Below are 27,589 nucleotides of genomic sequence, written 5' to 3' on the forward strand. Positions count from 1 at the left end.
TTGTCCTAACCATAGTGTGAGAATAGTTGAAACCGGTAATGCCAGATTCTTAGAGAATGGCGAAATCAGTGGGAGTAATGAACCAAGAAAGATAGATATTGAGGAGATAAGAGTGGATATCCCACCACCTTTTTTACCTCAAGAAATTATTGTTCCTCAACCTGTTCAACAAGTTGAGGATAATGAGCAAAATAATAGAGATGGTTCATTACCACTAGAAAATATTGCCATTGAAAATGCTGTAGAGCCACCACAACCGGCACCTTTGAGGAGATCTCAAAGAGAAAGGAGACCTGCCATTACAGATGATTATGTGGTGTATCTACAGGAATCTGATTATGATATTGGGATAAGGAAGGATCCGGTTTCGTTTTCACAAGCCATGGAAAGTGATGATTCTAGTAAATGGATGGAAGCTATGAATGAAGAGTTGAAATCTATGACCCATAATGGTGTTTGGGATCTCATCAAATTGCCTAATAATTGTAAACCCGTCGGCTGTAAATGGGTCTTTAAGACAAAGCGCGACGCTAAAGGCAATATCGAACGATTTAAGGCCAGACTTGTGGCCAAAGGTTTCACTCAAAAGGAAGGTATCGATTACAAAGATACCTTCTCTCCAGTTTCCAAGAAAGATTCGCTTAGAATCATCATGACACTTGTAGCTCATTTTGATTTAGAGTTACATCAAATGGATGTGAAAACTGCATTCTTAAATGGGAATTTGGATGAAGATATCTATATGGAACAACCTGAAGGGTTCACAAAGAAAGGAAATGAACACCTAGTTTGCAAATTAAAGAAATCCATTTACGGTCTTAAACAAGCTTCCAGACAATGGTATATTAAGTTCAATAATACCATTACATCTTTCGGATTTAAAGAGAACATTGTTGATCAGTGTATATATCTGAAAGTTAGTGGGAGCAAGTTTATATTTCTGATACTGTATGTGGATGATATTTTGCTTGCCAGCAGTGATCTTGGTTTATTACGTGAAACCAAGGAATATCTCTCTAAAAACTTTCATATGGTTGATATGGGTGAGGCAAACTATGTTATTGGCATTGAGATCTTTAGGGATCGATCTCGAGGAGTGCTAGGTTTATCTCAGAAAGGATATATTGATCGGGTTTTAGAGAGATTTAATATGCAGTCATGTTCATCGGGTATTGCACCTATATTGAAAGGTGACAAATTAAGTAAAATGCAGTGCCCAAGGAATAACATTGAAAGAGAGCAAATGAAGAAAATTCCTTATGCATCAGCTGTGGGGAGTTTGATGTACGCTCAAACATGTACAAGACCGGATATCAGCTTTGCTGTAGGCATGTTAGGAAGATACCAAAGTGATCCAGGATTCGAACACTGGAAAGCTGCAAAGAAGGTGATGAGGTACTTACAAGGGACAAAGGATTATATGCTCACATATAAAAGATCAGAACAATTAGAGGTTGTTGGTTACTCGGATTCTGACTATGGTGGTTGTCTCGATAGCTTAAAGTCAACTTCAGGATTTGTCTTTATGCTAGCAAATGGGGCAATCTCGTGGAAGAGTGAAAAACAATCAATTACTACTTCATCCACGATGGAGGCCGAGTTTGTTGCTTGTTTTGAAGCTTCAAGTCATGCTTTATGGTTGCGGAATTTTATCTCAGGGCTTGGTGTTGTCGACTCTATTGCTAAACCTTTGAGAATATATTGTGATAACACTGCAGCTGTTTTCTTCTCTAAGAATGGCAAATTTTCTAGTGGATCGAAACACATGGATTTAAAGTATTTAGTTGTTAAAGAAAGAGTCCAGAAACAACAAGTGTCAATTGAAAATATTAGGACCACACTTATGGTTGCTGATCCATTAACTAAAGGATTACCTCCAAAGGCATATTTGGAACATGTTATGAGGATGAGTCTTTTGAGTAATCCATAATGTGTATGATGATGCATGGTGGTTATGTAATTGACAATTTGCGCATTAAAATTGTTTCTGTTTATTCTTGTTTTCAATTATGGGTGCACATTTTATTGTTTGATAAACAAGAATTGTCCTGACAAGACAAATTACAGGGGCTATTTGGCATTAAGGACTGGGTCAGTAAGGGTTATTGATGTGTGGTGCATGGAAGGAAACATGACATTATGGTCATGTGACCGCCATGACTCGCATTTATGATCTAAATTGATTCAGTATTATGGCAAATGATTTTGGATGTATTGGCTAAGTTTATTGAAATCGTGATCACGTGTCAAATTTATTTTCCAGTATATATTTTATATATAAACTAAATATATATTATAGTTTTCATAATCGGTTTAGTGGGCCAAGTGGGAGAATGTTATTTCCACATTAAATTAAGTGGGTGGCCCACTAACCTATTATTTAGCCAATTAAAATAAATCCACTATCTTTAAACTGTTATAGATATTTACCATTGATGGACTGGGTAAATTACAATAATCTTAATATTATTATTTGAAATAATTAACAGTTATTTCGATTGACACGTTCAGAACGGTTTTGAACGTGTATTCTTGGCCCTCTCCTCCTATCAATAAAAGACATATACAGAAACCCCTTCGTGTGTGCTTTTTTCCATCAATTACAGAAAAATAACTCTGTGTATTAAGGTTTGATAAGGAGAAGAAGAATCAAGGATTTAAGATCTATAAGCTGAAGGGGAAATCTCTCATGGCTGCGTCTTCTTCAAACGGTATGTGATTTATTTATTAATTAAAGTTTTTATTATTATTTTATTATCAGAGACGAGTTTGAATCATAATGATCTGGATAATTGTATGTTAGTGTCCGTGTTAAATTCCAACACACTTAACTTATTCTCTTCCATTTTATAAACTTTAAATAATTTTAAAATGCATAAATTTCCAACAAAATTTAATTATATTTGATTTCTTTTGTATTTTCTATAATGAAATTAAATATGAAAAAAATGATTTTTCTTAGCATTTTTTTCCTTAATATTTTCTGGGAACCAAACATAGTATAAAACTTTGTAATTTTTCAAAGATTAAACAAATAACAAAAAAAAAAAAAAAATACCTGATTCATAAACTTGATCCTTTAAGAGAAACTTTTTGCAGAGAAAGAACAAATTAGAGAAAACTTGATTTCTCTAACCAAATCTAAAAAAATAAGGTTAATTTCTATTTTTTCACGTTCTACTTATGTGAACGGTTGACCGGTTATTTAGAAAACATCTCCTTAATAATAGGATTTTAAGACTTAATATTATTAATCATAATTGTCTTTTAAATTAAATAAATGAAAACTAATAAGCCCACTATATTTATCTTTTAAGTTAAATAAAAGATAATAATAAGGCACGTGGGCCATATTAAAAAAAAAACTAACATTAGCTTACTTGAATTATAAGTTTATGGAAAGGGAGAAGGGAAAGAAAATAAACAAGGGAATAAGAATAATTGAAAATGTGAAGAAAATTTTAAAAATGTGTATTTAAAGTTAAGTTGCATTTGTGTTTTTTTTTTTTTTTTTGCCCAAAACCATTTATTTTCATATTTCAAATTGTTTATTTATTTATTACTTTTTGTTGACTTATGTCTTAATTTTTTTACTGAATAGAAAAAACTAAAATATTGAATTTTTTCTAAATGTTAAAAGTAACATATTGATTTTCTTTATTTTTTAATGTTTAATAAAATTAAAATCTAAAAAAAAACAACTTAAATACTTGACACTATTAACCTCCATTTAATTTAAAGTTCTATTTAAAATTAAATAAAAAAACAAATACCTCCTTAATGAATATGTTTTACATTTCTTTTTATTAAATTTATTTATGTTAAAAAGTGTCTCAAATTGTTGGTATATGTTCCTTTTTATAAAAAAAATATCATACAAAATATTTTATAAAATAAGATAAGTTATTAGAAATATCAATATAAATAATATAAGTCATAAGTGGAAAAAAAATTATAAGATGGATATCAACTTATGAAGAATATATGTAGTGGATTGAGACTAAGGAAGATAAGAAAACACTTGATGGAGTAAGAGAGCTTGTGGGTTTGAGTGTAAATAAAAAGAGTAGGGAAATGTGAGATATTTCATAATCCAATGGTTATATCTATTTTTTGTCATTTATAATTTTTCTATGATTTAATGGAATAAATCTTTCTCATCCATAGATCTAGATATTGTTAGCTCAACCAAGTTAAAACATGTACCTTGTGTTTGATTGATTTTATTCTTATGTTTTATATTGATTTTAGGTCATGTTTGTTGAATGTTTTCAAAAATAATTTTAAAAAATAATTTTTGAGAACAATTTTTTAAAATTGTTCTCAAATGTTTTGTAGAATGAAATTCTATTTGTAAACTTGAAATGTTTTTAATTTATTTTTAATATTTTAAATATGGTTTAAAAATAATTTTTATATCGAGTATTTTATTTTTAATCATTCTACATACTTGTATAATTATTTTATATAAAAAATAGTGAAAACAACTAAAAGATGTTTTCCGAAAACAACCTATTTTTTGTTCTTAAAAATAGAAAATAGAAAACAATTTCTGGTTGTTAAACGTGTATTTTTTTTCCTTAAGAATAAAAAATTGGTCTCGAAAATAGTTATCAAACAGATACTTAATTTGTAAGAATAATTATTTTTATTTTTTTTTTATTTTTTGTGCTTTTAACTGTGAACTTAATGAAAAAAATTTAAATTTTCTTATCTAAATTAATGAAGTTTAAATTTTCAAATTTTGTATTGTTCAAAAGATGTATCAATTTTATTGTGCAGTGCACATCAAGAGTCTTGAAAACCTTGAATATTTTCATGGTCAAATATACAAATCACATTTTATATATATATATATATATATATATATTCTTAATTTTCAAAACCCTAGACTTGTTTGAAATTTAATATTTATGAAAATATATTGATGGTAATGCCATTTGATGTGTGCACAATTATGTGTACTCAAGTATAAACTTTTATGACTATTATATTTGATAAATTCTACAATATCTTGAATAACATCATATCCCTAAAATTCCAATCATTGAATACTTAGAAGATCAATCTCAATAGTTGAATTTTATTAATGATCAATATTTATTTTCAAATCATTTATGATCAAGACCAAAAAAGTAGCTTGAATTTAAATGTAAATCGTTTGAAAGGATGTAAAATCTCTGTTTTGAGTTATGTTTTTCAATTCTTCTCCTCTCATTTTCCATGTTCTTCACAAAATTTTGGAATGATTCTTACATTGTAGGTAGTAAATTTTGTATAATTATTTATCATCTTCTTTATTGTTTTTCATCCTTTTTATGCAGAGAAATTGTTCTTATATTGCAAAGATTATTTTTGATTGCTCATTATTGGTATTAGAGTTTGCCGATTAAAAATAAAAGCAATTGGTAATAATATGATCCAACCCTAATTTCTAAAGTTTGATGGAAAAAATAATTTTAAATTTTGGAGGATCTAAATGCAATTATTATTTGAGTATCAAGATATTTTGGAAGTAGTAGATCAAGAATTTGTGGTATCGGCAACTTAAGCAAATTTGAGCTTTTTCAAGTAGAGAGAAAAAAAGAGTTTCTAATTAATGAATTTTCATTTGTTGCATCAAAACCAAATTTATAACCTAATTCAAAGGCATTAAAATAACTTTTGCCCAATCAAAAATGACTTTTAACAAAAGTTACGGTTGTATAGTGGCTTTAGGTATCATCCACAAGGATGGTAAATTTTTGGTAATTAAGACATGAATGAAATGAAAAGAAATGAATATAATTGAGTGAAAATGGATTAACAATTCAGCATTAAATGAAATTGGTGATGAGTTCGAATTGGGAAAAAAAAAATCTAAAGCAATTAAATAATGAAAGAAAATATATATGAAAAAGCTCTTAGAATTAGGATTGTCTAGAGATCTCTATGGTGGATAGGTGCTAAGATCTACTATTCATCAATTTAGATGAAAAATATAAATTCTCATCTAAACTGGTTTTAGGTGTCTTTAAGTCTGGATTTGATTTTTCCTCAAGTCAGGTGATTAAAAATGTATCATCTCTTAGACTAGGTGTTACTTTAATCCACGGTTGTTGAAATTCCCGTGTATATCTTCTTTGGCTTTGGAAGAGAGTAGGAGCTTGTGGTGGCAAAACAGTTACAATTGGTGGCCTTTCCTGTAGTTCTTGGTTTTCACTGGAAGTTTAAATGGCTACCCTAACAACCCTTTTCCTTTTTCTATAACTGAAGCTTGTGCAACAATATGTCTTTTGGTGGCCTTGGTCTTAACTAATCTAAGCAAAGATTCACGAATAGCAACTATTGTAGTAATATGAGCTACTGTAGGCACACTAGCATATCAATTTCCTCATCATTTCTAGCCAACTCTTCATTCTGTTCTTTATGATCTCCATTAGTTTCCGTTTTCTCAGCACCATCTATTAGTTATGCTTATGCAGAACAATTATTCCATTGAGCTAATTCAACAAAACATTCCAAGGAAATTTCAATTATTAGCCATAATAGCTTGATTTTTAGAGATCGCATCTAGGGGCCAGAGATATTTTACCAAACGTCTTCAAGAGTTCCATGAAGTTGAAATTTTAGGAAAAAAAAATCCATACCTTCAATTTTTAAACTTTGAAAACGACTTAGGAAACCTTATGTAATAAAATGGTGAATGGGAGAGTTTATACCGAATTTTTGTCATCTAGAGCATAGAGACTTTAAGCAAACAAGTTGTAAATGTTTCTCACCCCTTTTCAAACATTTTTGCAATGCTTAGGGCTACTTCGAATCCAATTTTAGATCTTCAACAAGAAGTTCGAGCTCTTAACACTGAATGGTTGAAGTTTCCTTATCGCTTACATTCCAAAAGGATCTCTAACTTCACTTTGAATGGCTTTTGTAGTGATTTGTGAATGAAAATTATAGGCAAACAACTAATTATAAGGGAAAGCTTATCTCTGCATGCCTTTTGGATGTTTCGCATAGGGCTATAAATTGCAACAGAAGTGGTGCCACAGAAGATGTTACATAGCCAAAGTGCATGTGGTAGTCCATATTGAAAAGCCTTTGAAATGCATGAGAATATTTCTTCACAAAATATATTTGCACTACTGAACAAATCTCTTGTGTGGCTGCAATATGTGGGTCACAAAATAACAAAATTTGCCTCTTAAGATTGTGAGAACCAAACTTCATATAGTTGCTGAATTTTTCAATTTTTCACATGGTTATTGACTTATATATATATATCCATGGTTAACGTCATAGGAGGGATGTCTGCATGCATAATGAGGACTAACTTACAATTGCATAACACTTTGCTTTAGGATTTTGTCTTTTTGTATAGTCATGCAAAACAAACTCAGGCCTTGATATCTTATTTTTCAAGGGAACTTGAAAACTCCTTTTTGTATAGCTTTTATCAATTTTGCATAAGAATGGAAAGTGGGCCTAAGATATGAAGATTTTCACTTTTAAGAACTAAGCTAACTCGGTCTCACATTGGACTTATCACCTAAATCTAAAAATAAAAGAAACAAAAGGAAAACTTTAAACTACTATGTACATGGGATGAACTAGCTAGACTTTGAGGCCTATCTCACCCCAAAGGTAGGTTGAATTGGTAATCTATCCAATTCCAACTCTTTCAAACATCATTATAAAATGAATGCTCCATTTGCGATCTCTTCTCAATAGTGGTAAAAAAGGGATAATCAAAGAGATTCTTTTTATTTTTAATGAAAGAAACTCTAACTATCTAGAAATCTTAAAAACTTTCAAAATATAAAAGAAAGTAAGACCCTACATTTAAATTCTCTCAAACTTAGAATCCATCAAATCATGACAATGTGTTCTTTTGGGTTGACCTTTCTCTTTAATCTCAAATTTGCCTTCAACATCATGCTCCAATGGAGTATCAAATACATACTTAAGATGAATTTGATGATTCATTTTCATCAAATACTTGCACATTTTCATCAAACTTTCTTGTTTAAATTAATGTGCATTTGGGAAGGTCTTTAGCTTCGAATTCACCTATTTGCTCAGTTAAAAGTAAAATTTGATTCAACAATTTGATTATTTTGGTTGGTCTCAAACTCCATTGGACTGAACATAATCTCTTTAGGGGCTTCCTCTAAATTTTCTTGGACATTAGAAACATTCACATCATTGGAAGATGAAAATGTTGTGGCATAGGAAGAATTAATTAAAATTATTCTCTAACTATTTTTGAAAGAAAGACATTGGTTCCATCAGTGAACCCAAAGAGATCATAGCCAAATAACAAAGAGTTAAATTGAGCTAACCATGAAGAGTAGTTTGTAAGGGTGAGTTTCAATGGTATATGTGTGGAGACGTTTTTAAAAATAAAGTCATTTGAGGATGGAATGCTGATCATTACATTCAAAGAGCTTTGGATTGAACTATAAATACTCATGGTGGTTGAGAACATGAAGAAGATAATGAAAGAAAAGAGAAAGAAAAAAAAAATGCAACTATAGCTAGGCTCGTTGGAGCGCTTCAAAGCACTAATACCATAAGAAGACTATGCAAAGTCTTGATGGAAAATTTCATATCTTCATTGAATCATTATACATGCTTCATACAATTGTTTGTATAGTAAAATAAATAAAAACTAATTAAAATTAATTCTCTAAAAAGAAGATACAATATTAACATATTATGGAGCAATATCAGGAGATTTGACAAAAGGTGGTTTGTGAGATTCTTCTTTTCTAATAAAGTGTAAGAATTGAATAACAGAAAACTCTTTCATCAATATATTTTGCTCACTCTTTCTATACTCAATCGATCACCATTTATCGGTAGGCGACGAATGATAGAGTACAAAAGATATATAATGTACGGTCACACCATCTTTTTAAAATTCTACCAAAAATAAAAGCTTCTGTCATTTTTTGCCACTTCTTTTATTCTCAATATTTAGTATATGAGGGTGGACACGTCTAAACCTTACTTAGAAGTCAAAACAGTGGATGCATGAGCATGCGGGTTGATATTTGAAATTGGATTTTCTCTTTCGTGTGGTTTTGAAGCAATATTTAATCACTTAAAACCATATCTAATTTGCTCTAAACTAAATATAAAAGACTAAGAGCATTTTTGTTAAAAAAAAAAAATAGTTGAATTATTTTGGAGTGTTTGGAAATTGAAAAAAGTACATTTTTTTTAGTAAGACGGGGATAATAGAAGTATTATGCTGGTGCTTGATCAATCAAGCCTCAAATAGACTACAGTCCAAAAGTACTAAAAGTATAAGGTTGAGTTTGGATGCTAATTTGGGCTTGTTTTCGTTTTCTATGTAACTTTGAGCTTATTGTAAGTTTTAGGTTGTACTTGAATTATTGTGTGTTTTGAGGTTGTAATTTAGTATTTAATGGTCTTAGGTAACCCATGTAAATATGAAGATAAAATTATATTTTTAGAAAAATTCAAAATAATGAATATGAGATGTTCATTTTAATATTTAATTAAAGTTAGAAGTATAAAGATTCTTGTCGACCTTTATTTCTGTTCCTGAGTTTGGTTCTCTGTGGAAATGCCTAACACAATAAATGCATATATTAGTTATTGTTTACTTTTAGGGTGTTGTTATTTTCATCGAACTTTATTTTTTTTTTATATTTTTGATATCTTCTAAGTTCATCAATTTAAATTATCCTTTTTCTGTTAGCCAAAATCATGCATACACATAAGTAAAAAATAAAGAAAAACACAATATTTTTACGTGATTTGGTGATCAATGTGATCCCTACATCTATAGAATGCACCAAGACTCAATAATTCATTAATAAAAAAGAAAATAAATGTTACAATAATGAAACTCTCAAAAACTTCTCTCAATTGTATTCATGCTCTCTAAAAAATACCCTTAAAAACATAATAAGGTTAAATATATAATAGAAGCTCAACCCCGACATCCCAAGTGAAGTATAGCAAAACAGATTCAGACTTCACAATCCATCATTTTTTTAGATCAATTATTACCTTCTTGCTCTATCATTTTTCTTAAACCTCTTTGTCTTCCTCTTGATCCTCATTTTCACTTAAACTCTTACTCAAATAACTCACCTTAGCTTCAAACCATTCAAACTACAAACATTATGTGTATAATTTTTTATCTCCACTTCCTTTTATTATTATCCTATTTTTTTTTACCATCAACCTTATACATGTATCATAAATGATTTTTTCACAATTCATTTATTAAATGTTAAATTATTTTTTTTTATCACTATTAGTAAGTATTAATACTATGTAATGCAAATTAATCGTCTATTATACTTATTATAAAGTAAATTTTTTTATTATTTTCTCTCAAAATCTTTTGGTCAAACTTCTCTTGAGGTAAATATAAGAAATAAAATTGATCTTGTCACTCAATACTTAGATTCATTCTAAAAATCACGAAGAATAAGGGCTTGTTTGGCCGTGTTTCTTCAAACTTGTTTTAACAAATTGTTTTCAAGATAGAAAAAAATAGTTTCTTACTAATTTTTTTTTTTTTTAAAACCGGCCAATTGTTTTTTAAAACAAAAAACAAAAAACAAAAAACATATTTAGATAAAAGATTGACTTTGTTAAAAACAATTTTATATAAAATCACATTCAAGTTAAATCTCATTAAAAATAAATAATTAAATTTTAAATTATATATAAATTAGAGATAAATAATTTTTTAATTATTAAACAATTTTTTTATTCTAATGAAACCAAAATTACTATAAAATTGAAAATAATTTTAATATTCATTTTTAATGAGAAATTAATAAGTAGTTGGATTGATATTTTTTTTTTTAAAGAAAAAAAAAATTAAAAGTGTCTCATAAAAATAATTGCAAACTAAATACACACACAATTAATACTTCAAGTCAATTACGATAGTTAAAAAAGCATGCTCATAAGACCCAAAATCAATTCCAAGTTATGCCTTTTCTAACATGCCATTGGAAGTTGAAATTTTGAAACAATTCCATCTTAGAGTTTATTTGATTGAAAATTTGAAACAATTTCATGAGGGTTTTGTTGAGATATTAGGAATGTTTTCCTTATATCATTATTTTCTTATATCATTTAGTGTTTAGATATTAGGAAAGTTAAGATATTATGAATATTGAGATATTAGGAAAGTTGAGATATTAGGATATTAGTTGTTATTTCCTTATATTATTCTTTCCTTGTATCATCCTTTCCCATTCTTAGAATGGTGATTACCCTCTATATATACTCTGTACATGAACGAAAGAAAGTATGAATGAAAAACTACCATTCATCAATTTGAAGATGGTATCAGAGCCATGGAACTGAAATCCTGGATATTTTGTCGCAAGGCCAACAATAGCCCCTCCTTTGCGAGAGAGAGAAAAAAAAAAAAAGAGTGAAAAAAGTACTATTGTTTTTCAATCTGAAGGTACTTTCAATCCAGTAATTATTTTGACTGAATCAAACTATGACGTTTGGTCACAACTCGTGGAGATGCATATTGCCGAACGAGAAAAACTTTCCTACATCCGAGGTAAGACAAATCTACCAAAAGAGTCAGAAGATGGATATGAAAAATGGTATGCTGAGAATCAAAAGGTGAAGAGATGGTTGTTAATGTCCATGAGTCCATAAATTATGAAGCGTTACTTACGCTTACCCACCACTCAAGAAATTTGGAGTGCATTATCAAAGGCCTTCTATGATGGAAGTGATGAATTACAAGTTTTCACTTTGAATCAAAAAGCCTTCACTGCCAAACAAAACGACAGGTCTCTTTCTGAATATTATGGAGAGTTAACTGAACTTTTTTGCGAATTGGATCATCGGGATAAGGTAGTCATGAAAGACCCTGAAGACATTGCAGAATACCGGAAATCCATTGAACAACAACGGGTACACATCTTTCTTGTTGGATTGGGTGGTGACTTTGAGCAAGTTCGAGGAGAGATTCTACGCAAAGATCCTCTTCCCGATTTGGAAGAATGCTATGCACTGATTCGACGAGAGGCAGTACGTCATGCTAGTATGAAAGTAGAATCTGACAACCCTGACACCTTAGCTATGGTAGTCCGACAACAATCAACCCGAAATTGGCAGGACCAATCCAAGACCAACCATCTTAAGACAGACCCTAATATTGATAAGTCAACCTTCAAATGCACTCACTACAATAAGACTGGTCATACCAAGAGTCGTTGCTTTGAAATTGTGGGATATCCAGACTGGTGGGATCACAATCGTGATCAACGGAAGAAGGATTCCAAGAAAACCTCGACTGCAGCTATTGTCGAAATAAAAACAGAGGCTAATGTTGATGAGAAAACCTCTGCATTGATAGCCGCTACAGATTATGGTGGTAAGTTTTTAAATACTTCTACACATGTTATTAATAATGCATGGATAATTGATTCTGGTGCTACAGATCATATGACTTTTGATTCTAGACAGGTCTCACCCGTTAGACCTTCCTCACAAAAATTTGTTTCCACAGCCAATGGTAACACAACCCCAGTCATTGGGAAGGATCCTTAACTCTTACTGATACTTTGAATTTGGATTCTATTTTAGTTGCTCCATCCTTAAATTACAATCTTTTGTCAGTTTCTCAAAGCACTGCAGCCTTATCTTGTATTGTCATTTTTTGTCCTAAATTTTGTGTTTTTAAGGACATCCAAACAAGACATACGATTGGTTTTGGTATTAAACGGGGAAAACTCTATTATTTGGACTTGCAGTCAAAGGATTCAAATAAGTTGCGACAAGCCTTGATGGCAGATGGATTTGAGGGGGAGAAGAAAAAGTCTGAAATTTGGTTGTGGCATCGACGTTTGGGACATGCTTCCTTTGGTTATTTTAAAAAATTATTTCCTAGTTTGTTTGCAAAGAGTGATATTTCTGGTTTCCGTTGTGATATTTGTGAATTGGCTGAAAGCCATCGTGCTTCATTTCCTTAATTTTGAATAAAAGTCCTTCTCCTTTTATGGTTATACATTCTGATGTTTGGGGCCCATCCAAAGTCCCAACTTTGAGTGGTTCACGTTGGTTTGTTACTTTTATTGATGATTGTACCAGAATGACATGGTTATGCTTGATGAAGACCAAAGATGAAGTGAACTTGTTGTTTCAAAATTTTCATAAAATGATTGAAACTCAATACAATGCAAAGGTTCAGGTTCTGCGTAGTGATAATGGTGGAGCATATCAAAGTTCTGATCTTCAAAAGTATTTGGAAGGACATGACATCATTCATCAAACTACTTGTTCCAATAGACCCCAGCAAAATGGAGTCGCTGAACGAAAAAATCGGCACTTGTTAGAGGTTGTTCGTACTTCCTTGATAGCAGCAAAAACACCGATATCTTATTGGGGAGAAGCAATCACATCTGTCGTATACTTGATTAATCGGGTACCTTCTAGCTTAATTAACTTTCAAACACCTCTCCAAGCTCTTACTAATGCCGTAGTTGCCCCAACCGTCCCAAATCTACCTCCTCGTGTTTTTGGTTGCGTGGCATTTGTGCATCTACACAAGCACCAACGCACTAAGTTAACTTCCCATGCATTGCAATGTGTGTTTGTTGGATATGCATTGCACAAAAAGGGATATCGATGTTACCATCCTCCAACTCGACAAATGTATATTACAATGGATGTGGTGTTTCATGAAGATTCGATGTATTTTTCATCTGAGTCTGAACTTCAGGGGGAGTACCATAAGGAAATTCAGACTCTTGATTATGATTATCATATCTCTAAGGAAGATGAATCTGGACAATCTGAACTAGTGAACCAGGAAGTGGGTAAGTTGGATATGAGTGGTTAACAATTTGGGTCCGAAGATGTCTTCACTGAAATACCAAACCAATCGTCGTCTGTTGAGGGTGTTCTTAAATTAGAACCCGATCCATTCATGAAACGGTTACCACATCGTCATAATAGAGGTATTCCTAAACCTACATATGAACCTGATTTGTCTACCAAAGTCAAATATCCCATGAGCAACTATGTGTCTAACCATCGTTTGTCTGAATCAAATAAGTCATTTGTAAATCAATTATCTACTATAGTTATTCCTAACAGTGTGCAGGAAGCCTTAGTTGATCCAAGGAGGAAAGCAAGATTGGTTAGCCGATATCCTCACCAAAGTTGTCTCAAGTCAAGTATTCTAAAAAATTTTAGACAAGTTGGGCATGTGTGACACCTATGCACCAACTTGAGGGGGAGTGTTGAGATATTAGGAATGCTTTCCTTATATCATTATTTCCTTATATCATTTAGTGTTTAGATATTAGGAAAGTTAAGATATTATGAATATTGAGATATTAGGAAAGTTGAGATATTAGGATATTAGTTGTTATTTCCTTATATTATTCTTTCCTTGTATCATCCTTTCCCATTCTTAGAATGGTGATTACCCTCTATATATACTCTGTATATGAACGAGAGAAAGCATGAATGAAAAACTACCATTCATCAATTTGAAGATTCTTGAGTTGAATGGAAGAATTCATTATGACCACAACGTGAATGGTCTTTGTAATAGATAAACTCAATTATAGACTTAGAAGCCCATCTAGATACATTTGTTGGTAAGTTGAAATTTTGAAATAATTACATCTCTTAATATTCGATTTGAGTCATTTAAATATTAAAGGTATGTTTGGAAACAGTTTTCAAAAAATAATTTTTTTAATAAATAAAAAATATTAACAATCCGAAAATAATAAACTATTTTCTATTTTTAAAAATATAAAACAATGTATTTTTGTTGAGCCCTCATTTTGGCCAGGCAAGGGAGCTTTTCTTTTTGAGCCCATTGTGGTTTCTTTTGGGGGAATTTTCTTTTGGCTAATCAGGAGTGACACCTGGAAGAGAATATTCCCGTTGGGCAGAAAATGTCCTCTGCGGGGATGACACGCATGGAGGGGGATATGCACTCTTTTTGGGGGAGGAACAGGCAAAGAGAGAGAGCAGGGGAACCAGCGTGGGGGAGGGCTGTGAGGGAGTGAGCTGGTCTTGGGAGAGACAGAGAGAACTGAAGCTAAGGAGCAGAGATTTCTTGGTTGGTTTTTGGAAAGGAAGGAGAGCTTGAAGACAAGTAAATCTGGCTCGAGAGGAGACACTTTAGGTATGTTCGCTGTGAACTATGTATTTTCTCATTTTGGATACTATTCTGCTTGATGTCTCTGTTGATTTCTCCGTCTTCATACACCTGTGTTGCTGGTTCTTCATTTGTTTCCTTGATTTGGCTTGAAAAACTGGTGAGGCTCTTTATTATGTTCCCTATGGGGCATCTAGAGATATTGGCTGCCCTTTTGCTTTGAATCTGTTTGTGATTTTTCCACCAATATGAACCCATTGAATGATCATGAGATGTGGCTTCATTTGATTTCTATTCTGCCTGTTTGTTCTCTTCTTGTTTTCTCTGTTTTTTTTTTCTACTTCTTGTTTTTGCTTCTTCCTCCTAGTTTTCTGGTAACTGCTTCACAAATGTTTTATATGAGTTGAAATTTTGGGAGGATAAAGATGGGAAGGCCCTGTGCCAGAGGAAGCTCAAAGGAGATGCCAATGAGAAGAGCAGAGAATGGGATGATGATGATTTGGTTAATAGAAGTGCTCCCAGAGGGGAAAAGCTGAACGAAATTTGAAAGGGAAAAGGGGAATCTAGTTTGGATGAAGGAGACAGCTCTTCTCTTAGTGGTTATGATCAAGAAAAGGGTCCATAGGTTTATCCCCAATCATCTGCGCCAGGTGGGTCACAGAGTGCTCGGGCAGATGCACATACACTTCTCGTACCTGATTTGAAGAGTGCTCTTGAATCAGATTGCCCTTTCCTGCAATTTTATCTCCTCGGAATTGAAAGGCCAGTTTTTGTTATTCAATGGCAAAACAAAAGATGAAATTGGTAGAAATTCAACTGATATTGCACTATGCAAATGCCTGAAGCCAGAAACCAGCTAGTGCAGATTCCAGCATGATTCATTATCTCAGTGGTGATATCTGCAAGTCTTAGTTTGAAAGACCCCTGAAACATCAGAAGCCACGCCCCATGTTATCCCATTACCACCCTCATTCCCTCTCTCTCATTTCATAAATGCTATCGCATCATCCATGTTCACTGCACTTCAATTCCAGTGTATAATAAACCACCTCCAATGATGAAATATGCCGTTCCGCAACTCTCTGCTCCTTGGGATGCCTGAGCTCTTTCCCACCCTATTCCCACTTGTGCATGGAGTGCATGGCCACCTGGTGTGCCATTTTCAAAGCCCACAGCTGTTGGATATGCAAATGATGAAGAGGATGCAAAGCAAAGAAAACCTGTCTGGGTGAATGAAGAAGAGGAAAGGATCAATGTAAATATAGCTAAAGTCAACAGATTGGGGAAGCTAAGGAAGGAAGAGGATGAGAGTGTGATTTTTGGTTCGCTGTGTGTTTCGCGATTGAGAGCTTTGCATGCAAAAAGTGAAATCTGGCACCGAGTGGGCCTAACTTGATTCATAGTCCAGGGATTGCAGCTCATATGATGATGAATCATCAAATGAATAATCACTTGAATATCTCAGTTCTGATGATACGTTTACTTTGGCTTACAGTTGTTCGAGAGATGGTTCACATATTTCTGATGCAATGTTGGGTGACATGCTTGACGCTACTCTTGCTGATTCAAGCAAGTATGATTCTGAGTTGCACCATCTCATTGTTCAAATGAGACAACTGCCCCTGCCATTCCTTCGAGAGAAACAGCAGCTTCCAGCATGTCAGGTCCAGAATGCCGAAGCAGATCCACCCAGAAAGCTAGAAAGTTGAAATGCCCTTCATTTCAGCTCATTAAAAGGCTTAAATCCCTTGGAACCCTAATTCCCTACTACTACGAGCTTCACCCACTGTGAACATGAGCAAATGAACCAGCCTACACTAACACCGGAGACTTGGGGTTCAATAAGTTCAAAAACTGAAGATCTTGATGCAAGAAAAAAGAAAAAAAAAAACAGTTGGACAGTCCCAAAACTGAAAAAGAAGAGGAATTCCTTTGCTGTGGGGCTCACTTCCTCCGCCGCTCATTTCCTAACAGCTTCTTTTCCAGCCTTCCCACGTGCATGCATGAACACCTTTCTCCTCCTCTAGATGCTCCTTTTTTGGTGACTTACAGCTTTGAATCAGATTTTGAAACCTGTTTTCAACTAAATAATCCCAGCTTTAAAAATTCACCTTCAGATTTTCCTTAGGTAATAAAATGTTGATTTGAATAAATCATTTGCTGCCATATTTCTCTCCCGACATCTATTTTCATATTTTATTTATTTATTTTTAACCTTTTTATTAATTTCCACATTTTAAATATCAACACATTTCTATAATTTCAAAGATAATGGAATTTATGAAATTAATTCATACAAAAGTAAATCCGATAGGGCCCAACATATGAGACATTTGCCTTTGCTCATTCTTATTGCTATATTTGATTGGCTATTGACTCATTTTTTACGTTGATATGTGATATGCATGTGATTATTTTATACTTGTCTATTAATCATGTTTTCATGATAGCACATTATTAATTTATTGGTTACGTATGCATCCTATATATCCTCTTTTATTTGTGTGGTCACTTTCCATTGTGTACTTTAACCATAGTACATCTTTGATCATTGCTTGGTATCCATGATTAATCGAGTAATTATTATGTTGCTCAACTTATTTAATAGAGATCCGTTTTTAGGGGCTTAGAGGGATTATATGACTTATTATTGCACCTTGTAACCTGATCCCCATACCCAAACTCGGTCTTTCTCAAACCTATCTTTCCTTGTATGAATCACATTTAAGGTTTTTCTTTCTTATTTTATTTTTTCCTTTAAAAATAAAACAAAAATGAGAGGTGACTCCAAAAATTTGTTTAAAAAATAAATTCACAAATAAAAAGTAAGTCTTGTCATCCGAGTGGGAAAACATGCGAAAAATGTGGCTTTCATGGTTTTCTACCAAATAATTTAGTTGTTTTTAATTGTTTTCACTTATTTTCTAAGTTTTTTCTTTTAAAAAAATAATTATACATTTAAAAAAAATATACAAATATAGAGAATAATAAAAAATAAAAAATTACAAATAAAAGTTATTTTTCAAAAACATTTTAAAACATAAAAAATAAGTTAATAATATTCAAAATTACTAGCAAACTTTTGTTCTAAAAGACATTAGAAAATAATTTTAAAAAGCAGTTCTCAAAAAACTATTTTTTACAACTATTTCCCAAATATTTTTTTTTATTTTTTTATTTTATCTTGACCATTGCTAGTTGCTACATCTAGATGATTTAGTCAATTCAAGAATTTTGACTCCAATTAATTAATTTGAACCATTAACAACATAGTCATGAAAACAAATTTCATTTCTTGATTTCCATATCATTTTAATTTCAAAATCATGATGTCAAATTTTCTTAAAATGGGTATTTTTTTTTTCAAAAATATTATATAATATACAAATACTTTTGATTTATAAAAATTATAAAACATATCATTGTATTTTATCATTAAAGTATTTTAAAAATCTAATTAAATATTTTAATATATAGAATAGAAAAATTATTTCCTTGACCCATCTAACTTAAAAATAATTACCTACTCCATGACTTGATTCCAAAGTTGGTTTTGGTTGAATAAGAGGGTGTTTGTTTTTTTTTTTTATTGAAAGTAATTTGCTTTCGTATTTTAGGCTGTTTGTTTTTTTACTTTTTCATGACTTATTATAAACTTTTATTAAATAGAAAAAGTCAAAATATTTGACTTTTTCTAAATAGAAAAAGTAATATGATGATTTTTCTTTACTCTTTACCTTTTAATGTTTAATAGAAATAAAATATTATAAAAATAAACAGTCTAATACTTAACACTATTAAACATTAATTAAGTTATATTTAGAATTAAGTTAAAAAACAAACACCACCTAAGTCATGCTAATAGATATTTAAAGTAAAATAATCCAAGGATCTTGGTCATAAAATTCTTCTTGAAAAGCATTTAACTTAGAAGGCCTTTGTTTTTTTTACCTTTTTATTTAAAATAATTTGTTTTCAAACTTTAGATTATTTGTTTTTTTATCTTTTTATGACTTATTATAAACTTTTTGTTGAATAGAAAAAACAAAAATATTTGACTTTTTCTAAATAGAAAAAGTAACATGTTGGTTTTCTTTTTAATGTTTAATAAATATAAAATATTTTAAAAAATAAACAACATAATACTTAACATTACTAAGCATTGAAGTTATATTTAGAATTAAAAAAAAAAAAAAAAACACCACCTTAATCCATCCTTTTCATTGCATGTTTGAAGAAAGGAACCTCTTTAATCAAAGTATATATATAGTAGATTCCATTGTCTAAGCATATGAGTGCCTTGCACTCCAAGGCAAGGATATATATTACCACGTGTGGCTGCATTATCATCACACTAGGCACAAAATAGTCATACTTAATTTACAATCAAGTTTCCAACTTTTATCACAAATGAGTAGAATACACATGCTTAATTTACACTCAATTTTCCAACTTTTATTGCAGAAAAAGATTAAACATTAAAGGCTTATTTTGAATATTTTCTTAGCTTGTAAAGGACATATGTATATATTCGAATTTTATTTTTCAAAATGTCTTTATTAAAAATAAGGAAAATTTTGCACTTTTTTAAAACTTTAAATACAAATTAATGATCTGATTGAGGAAAAGTTTAAGATGTGTTTGTTTTTTTTTTTACTTAATTTTAAATAAAGTTTAAAATTAAATAGTATTTAATAGTGTTAATATTAAACATTACAAAGTAAAGAAAAACCAAAATATTGTTACCTTTTTTCATTAAAAAAAAACTAAATATTTTGATTTTTCTATTAAGTCAAAATTTTCTAATAAGTTATGAAGTATAAAAATAAACAATTTAAAGTTTAAAGATAAATTATTTTCAGCAAAAAACTAAAAAAAATAAAAATATTTAATTAAAATGGATGAAATATTCTCCAAATTGTGAATCTAATCATTCCCATATTTTTTTTCCTTTTAAAAAGTAACCCACTGTTGACATAAATTTCCTTTACCATTTTAAGTATTTATAGTTTCTAAACAAAAGGTTATTTTTACAAGAAAATAACAAGGACATTTTTGTCAAAATGAGGTAAAAAAAATTACAAAGAGTTAAATTTCAAAAATTGAGTTTTCACTAATCCTTTTAATCAAATAACCCAAAAAACAAACATCCTCTAAGTCAAATATTTTCAAAGGTTGTATTTGAATTTTAAAATAATTAATTAATGTTTTTAGTGTTTAAGAAGTTTTTTGCCGATAGGGTGGTGGCCTAAGGCACACTTATTTGCTATATATGAAGCTGAGATTTTGACATTGAAATATCAGTTCAAGGTTGATGGATCCAATTTTCGAAAAGTTATAACATTAATTTCTAGCAATTTTTGCTTCAATTTGAAGTTGATGCCCTTGAGCATAAATTTGTTTGGATACTTTCCTTCATTGCCTCTGAGTGGGAAATGCTAACTATATTACAAGTTTTACTATCTTTTTTATCATCTTGGTAGTTCATAGGTAATAATTAAACAAAAGAACATTTTTTGGTTAATATTTTTTTATAATTTTGGGTTGACGCTAAAATGTGCAAAATCTTGAGAATTCGTAGGTGATGTCAAATTGGAGTGCTCATGTCCAAATAAATTTTGACATGTTAAGTTGTTGCATTTCAACTTAGGAATTGCATTTCATCATCGCAAATTGGTGCATTTTGACGTTGGAATTGTGTTTCTACATCGGAAATTGCTGCATTTTGACTTGATATTATGTCCCAATGCAACTTGCTTCAATTGACCAAACTTGTCATTTCAACTCCGATTTGCAAACCATATGAACTATTGAATATTTTACTTTCAAAATTGTGAATTTAGGGCTTCTAATTTCTATAAATTTCAATTTTGATATAGATTTAATTTTTTCATATTTGTGGTTCGACTTGTAGTTTGACTTGAATAATGTAGAGATTTAATTTAATATGTTTAGGGTTTTGTTTTTTTTGAAGAGTACGACTACAATTAAGAATTTTTTTTCCAGAGCTTCACCATTGTAACTCTTCTCTTTCGTTTTGATTAGTAGATTTTTTAGTATTGGTGTACTTCGTAAACGTAGGGATTACATTGATCGTTGAATCACATTAAAAATTGTCTTTTTCTTTATTTTTTACTCATATATGTGATTTGGTTACAATTATAAAGTGAATGAATACGTTTTATCGATATTGTTCTTAGTGGACACATTTGTGGTTCCTTTTTTTTTTTGACTCTAAATTTAATTCAAGCAAATGTTTGTTGTGGATTAAATATGTTCTACTATTTGTTATGGTTATAATTACCCTATAACAATGTGAATTCCATTCCCAACCAATCTTATTTTGAATTTTCCTACCAAAATTCCTACTTCATTTTAATTAAAGGAACACATTAGATTTGATCTTACTCTAGCAACATCTCACATAGCTGTGATTTCTTGGTAGCTGAGAAGGAAAATAAATGATAGCTGAAGTCTAACAAGCATTTCAGGTTGGAATTATCGAAAGGTTAATGGTTAGAGCAAACAGCTTGCCCTCCTTTTCGTATTAGCATTATGTCAAATAGGTCATATGACATGACTCCTATTAAGCAGTGCTCCAAGCGCACAAAAATGCTTTCAAAAACAGGAGAATGATTGTTGGGTTCAGAATGGGATTGTGTTGAATAATGAAAGAGTTAGAGAAAAACATTATCTTCTGGAATTATCCCTTATTTTCCTGTGCTAACATGAAAGAAGATGACACAAAATATTGCCCATAGCCATGATAGAAACAAAAATTACAAATCTAATATGGAAGTATAAGCTCTAGGTGGGGAAGCAATTCCTGCTAGTGGGAGGCTATTGCTGAAAGTTTGGATTTATAATAAGTGTTTTCAAATTTCAATATTTATTCTTTGTTGGCAGATTTTAAATAATTTTATATCTATTTCTTCTTTAAAATTTTAGAAAATCGAACCACAAGACTTAAGTCCTTTAAAGTAACTTATATAGGTTTTCCTATGGGCTTAAGCGACTTAAGTCCAAATTGGACTTGGGTCATCTAATCGAGCTCACATAGGTTTTAATTAATTAGCCCTAATGAGTTTCAATTAATTAATTAGCTCATTCTATAAAACCAATTCATAAGATCTAGTGCAATATTACATTTTTACCAAAATGCCTTTATGCACACTTATGAATTACGTACCCAAAATACCCTTAAAACAAGTGTCACCATGAACTAAGAACTTGAGCGGGGACCATTAAGACACTTAGGAAAATATTAACTCTCTCATAATCTAAATTTAAAGTTGACTTAACATCCCACTAAAGAGAGTTAATTACACTATAGTATCCTATGAAATTACAATAAGACAAAGTTCAAGTCCGTGACCAACTATTCATTGAATGCAAACTCCCCATAAATTAGTGTTCATAATATAACAGAGTAATGTTATCAACCTATCAATATTATTTCTCTAATCCTTTAGTTACAGATTATCTTATTATGTGATCAATTAATATACTCTAACTGTAAGAAGTATAGTCAAATTTCAATATTAAAGGAATTATGACTATAGATTTCATGATCACATGTCGTTTGGATTACTCAAGAGAACACACTCTTCTCAATCTCATGAAATATCATGATACCTCTATTGAGAATACATCAATAAAACTACATAGCGGCCAAAGAAGAGTCACAACTATACAAACTTTTAGTTGAAATAAAAAAGGGTCGGGACTATAGGAACCTTTTAGTTGCGACACAACACATGGCCATTTTTTTGGATATATTTGTGCCCCCTATAGTCACTTTGTGCTACAGTCCACTAGATCTACACCTAAATCATATAATCATGCGTTTTCATAGGTTTAGCCATGGGTTGTGGTTGTGACTATACGGTTTTCTACTTGTAGTGTGCTATCCATTTGTTTCATATTTAGCCTAAAAATTATATTGTACTAACCATGCCAACTCATTTTTGTTTTTATTTTTTGGAAAATATGCAGTCTAGTTTTTAACTATACCTGGACCTGAACTACAATATATATCATGTCCCTCACCGTTAGAGGTACGTACATGCAAGAAGAGCGTTACCAAAAACTTCATTAATTCTCATTCTCATATTTAGTAGCTTTTTCTGCAAACACAACATGCCATTTTTTGCTCACCAACTCTTAGTTGTGTTGTGCATGTTAGCTAGCCTATTAGTGATGGTTTTAAGGCCATCACTAAAGGCCCTTCATCTGAATTTTTGAAATGTTGGCTTGATTGACATTGTAGGGCCATTCCAACGACATACGCTTCGTGCCCCAAGTGATGGTTACTTTATCTTCTTAGTATGGACCTGTAGTTCCTAAAATGTATCATTGTTTACCAAATACTAAGCATTAAAGAAATAAACGAAGAAGAGCTAAATAAACATTACTTGTAAAAGATATGTATATACGGTTCGTTACACACCTTATTATCATGAATACTTGCAAGCAACTATTAAATACATGAATGATTAATCTATACACAAATTGCACACCTTGTTACCACTTAATATTATTTACAAGCATTACCTAACACACAAACGGATCTACATATGATTTCAGGACCTCTTCCACTTAAGATAGTTCAGAAATGGTGTTTTTGGAACAGGTATGCACTTGACAACCCAAGCAAGTGGCCAAGATAAGGAAGCTAATATAGTACATATGCCCCATTGCATCCAATTCAATCTCTCAGTATCTGCAAATTTTCGTAAAAGCTCCACCATCAAAACTTGAAGAATGATAGTTGCAGCCACAATCGAAAGAAACAACCTGTTCTTGAGGATCCCTTGGAAGACATTCTTCCTCTCTAGCTTTCTTGCATTGAACTCATTAAACACTTGACAAAGGACAAAAGTATTGAAAATGATTGTGTTCTTCACCAATTCTCGTACCTTGAAAATGGATCTGCCCTTGAATTGCAGCGTCAGGAGTACGATTATCTGATAGAGTGCTTGAAAGATGAGGTTCCTCCACATTACATTCGTTACAAGTGGCTCCTTCCAGCCGATGGGTGGCCTGTCCATGAGTTCGTCTGTTGGTCGGTCCGTGGCTAGGGCAAGTGCTCCCAATGTGTCCATGATTAAGTTCACCCACAACAACTGCACTGCTGTTAATGGGACTTCACCAGCAGAACATGCAGCAACGAAGTTGATAACAAGTGCTGCAACATTGACAGTGAGCTGGAATTGAATGAACTTCTGGATATTGTTGTAGACACATCTCCCCCACTTCAAGATAGACACTACCGACTTGAAGTTATCGTCCAAGATGACAATATCTGAGCTCTCCTTGGCAACTTCGGTGCCTTGAATCCCCATAGCAAGTCCAACATTGGCTTCTTTTAATGCTGGTGCATCGTTTGTGCCATCACCAGTGACTGCAACAACCTCACCTTTTTTCTTCAAGCTCTGTATCATTAACAGCTTATCAGATGGAGAGGATCTTGCCATTACTTTAATGTTGTCAATTTTTGTCATCCGCTCTTCTTCACTATAGCTCCGAAACTCAACACCTTCCACCATTTCTTTGCCGGTTGACTTGGCTGGATCAAGTATCCCACACTCGAGAGCTATAGCTCTGGCCGTGAGAATGTTATCTCCGGTGATCATCTTGATTTGAACTCCTGCCTTGCGGCAAAGGTCTATAGCTTCTTTCACTGAAGGACGGCATGGATCCTTCAAGCCGACTACACCTAAAAAGATCAAGTTGTCTTCAACAAGATTTTGATGGGCAACTTCAACTGGTGAGTGAGCAAATGCGATGCATCGAAGCGCTTGTGAAGCCATACCTTCAATTTGATGCATAACTCCCTCTTGTTCAGGTTTATTGAGGGTTTTCACGACTCCGGACTTATCATAATACCTTGAGCACATTCTTAGAATAATTTCAGCAGCACCTTTCCAATGAACATGGATTGTCTCTTCCGACTTCTTTTTAACTAAGGCACCACTGCGTTTCTTTTGTGAATTGAAGGTTTCGACATGGAGAATGTCATAGCTCTGCTTCATTTTGGTCATGTCCAAATTGAGTTCTTGGACAGCCCAGGAAAGAATTGCCTTTTCAGTTGGACTTCCAGAGAACTCAGGTTCAGACGCTGAATCAGCTTTGTAAACACTAGCAGTAGTATTCAGAGCCACTCCTTGGTGGAACAGTTCAAGAATATTTGGGTGAATAGCAGAGGCAATATTGCCTAAAATGGCTTCTTTTCCAAGCTTAAAATCCGTCACTTTCATCTGGTTCATGGTTAGAGTACCTGTTTTATCAGTACAAATGATGGTCGCTGAGCCCATTGTCTCACAAGCTGAGAGCCTCCGAACCATTGCCTGATCAGCCATCATTCTTTTCATGGAGTAAGCCAGGGTTAGTGTGACAGCAAGAGGCAAACCTTCAGGAATTGCTACAACAATAATAGTAACAGCTACCGAAATAATATGCACAATGCCATTCATAATATCATCGAACTTGGTCTTCTTACCATTGTACTGGCGATTTCCATTTTCATCTACCGTATTCCCGGTGAAGTATCGAACCAACAGGACTAGAAGAACAGAAAGAGCAACTACAGAGCCAACCTTTCCAATGGCCGAGGTTAGTTTATTGAGCCGGACTTGTAGGGGCGTCTGCTCGTTGTTGTCATGGCTAATGGAGCTCATCATCTCACCCCATGAGGTGTTCATGCCCACTGATGTGACTAACATTTGGCCATACCCGTCAACCACCTTGGCACCAGAGACCAGGAATGGATGCACATCCTTGTTGATTTCAACATGATCACTCTCGCCCGTCATGCTCGACTCGTCCACTTGCAATGAGTGCCCGTCCAAGAAAATTCCATCAGCTGGAATCTGATCCCCGATTTTTAGACAGACGACATCTCCAACTACGATATCGAATATAGAGATGCGTTGTCGCCTCCCATTTCTCACTACATCGATTTGGATATTGTTGCTAACTTTTGATAGCTCATTGAATTGCCTGGACTGTCTAAAGTTGGTGACAGCAGACACAATGACTACCATAAAAACAGCAATGAATATGCTCCCACCATCGTACCAGCCCTCCCTGGGGCCTTCTTCTTTGATTCCGAATGCAAGTGAAAGGGAAGCACATACCAAGAGGATAAGAATGGTGGGATCCTTCAAAGAACCCACAACAAAATAGAAGAAGCTCTTTGGAGGTCGCCTGTGATAGTTGTTTATGCCAAAGGCCTCACGCCGTCTTTTCAAATCCTCATCGTCACCCCGGATTCCAGTCTCAGGATTGGTCATAAGGGCAGCCGCTATGCGGTCCACTCCTTCAAGCTCATGAAAAGCATCCAAGTTTTTCTCCTTCACCATATTAATGAGTTTCTTTGTGTCATCACTGGCAAAGCTTGGATCGATCGAGACATTTTTATCAATTCCTTTCAGATTGATCACTGTTTCTGCCGGCCTGCATACAATTTCTCTGACAACAGACCGCAGAGCACGAGTACAGTAGATAGCAATGAAAGCCGAGCGCCATCTCTTTCGTGGTTCTCCAAGGTTGAGGGAGGACACTTCAAGGACCACCTCACCTGACTCACGGGAGGAGCCAGGTCCACGAAGACGGGGTTTGCTAGACATGTTTGCAGGATTTTGAGATTTGGGTGAACAATTTATGACTATAAGTATTCTCGGTACATGATCTTCTATATATGCAAATCTATAGAGTAAAAGAAAAGATCAACTAAAAAAAAGGTATACCATCCCCTTCTCAGTTGTTTCATGGACTGGCGACTGGGAATCGCTTGGTATGCAATCTGAGTTACGAGCCCAAAATACCCCACGTTTGGAAAAAATGATCAACACTACTGATGACAAAGCAAGATTACGTCCCAGTGATTATGTAATGTGCGTGGAATTCTTTGTCCATCTAGAAATTCGAAGATGTGTCATCATAATTTGTTCATGTAGAACAATGACTCCATTATGATTTGATTCCCATAAAGCACGGGGAAGAAAGAAAGAAAATATTAAGAAAAATGATTATTTTTATTTTTATTTTTTTTATGGTTTTTCTGTCTTATGAAAAATAGTAAAATAAAATAAAATATAATTAAAAATCAATGAGTTAAAATAAGTGAAATGAGTTTGAAGTAATAAATAAAATTAATTTATTAGCTTTAAATTTATTTTTTATTTTTCTTTATTTTTTCTTTTCTTCTACTTTTCCTCACTATTTTCTTTTCTTGACATTTTCTCTTAAATTTTTCAAGAATCAAACATAATATATTCTAATTTGATATATTTTCAAAGAAAGAGAAGGTATGCTTCCCTTAAAATATGAATATATTATCCTTTCCCATTCTTTTGAATTCCATGAGGAGACAAGATTGGTCACTTATCATGTGTATTAAGAACTTAACAAGCTGGAAAAACACAACCTTCCCCCACCATATGCAAAAGAGAAAAGCTTCAAGTT

The 27,589-nt window shown here is 32.5% G+C and overlaps 1 protein-coding gene and 1 long non-coding RNA gene across 2 annotated transcripts; one reads left to right on the plus strand and one right to left on the minus strand.

Moving 5' to 3' along the window:
- Positions 1–14,983: 14,983 nt before the first annotated feature.
- LOC109123806 (uncharacterized) lies at positions 14,984–17,615 on the plus strand. Its single transcript, XR_002031656.2, has 2 exons — positions 14,984–15,148; positions 16,617–17,615. It is a non-coding gene; the product is annotated as an uncharacterized LOC109123806 (long non-coding RNA).
- Positions 17,616–23,521: 5,906 nt separating this feature from the next.
- Positions 23,522–26,927, minus strand: LOC100248643 (putative calcium-transporting ATPase 13, plasma membrane-type). The gene has a single exon (XM_002274093.4). The coding sequence runs from the start codon at positions 26,749–26,751 to the stop codon at positions 23,704–23,706; it is 3,048 nt and encodes a 1,015-aa protein (XP_002274129.1). The 5' UTR covers positions 26,752–26,927; the 3' UTR covers positions 23,522–23,703.
- Positions 26,928–27,589: the final 662 nt, after the last annotated feature.

Source organism: Vitis vinifera, chromosome 14 (genome assembly GCF_030704535.1).
Source record: "Vitis vinifera cultivar Pinot Noir 40024 chromosome 14, ASM3070453v1".
In the NCBI taxonomy this organism is placed as follows: Eukaryota; Viridiplantae; Streptophyta; class Magnoliopsida; order Vitales; family Vitaceae; genus Vitis; species Vitis vinifera.

Excerpts from the sequence above, each read along its gene's own strand:
- LOC100248643 (XM_002274093.4), bottom strand. The coding sequence starts at position 26,751 with ATGTCTAGCAAACCCCGTCTTCGTGGACCTGGCTCCTCCCGTGAGTCA.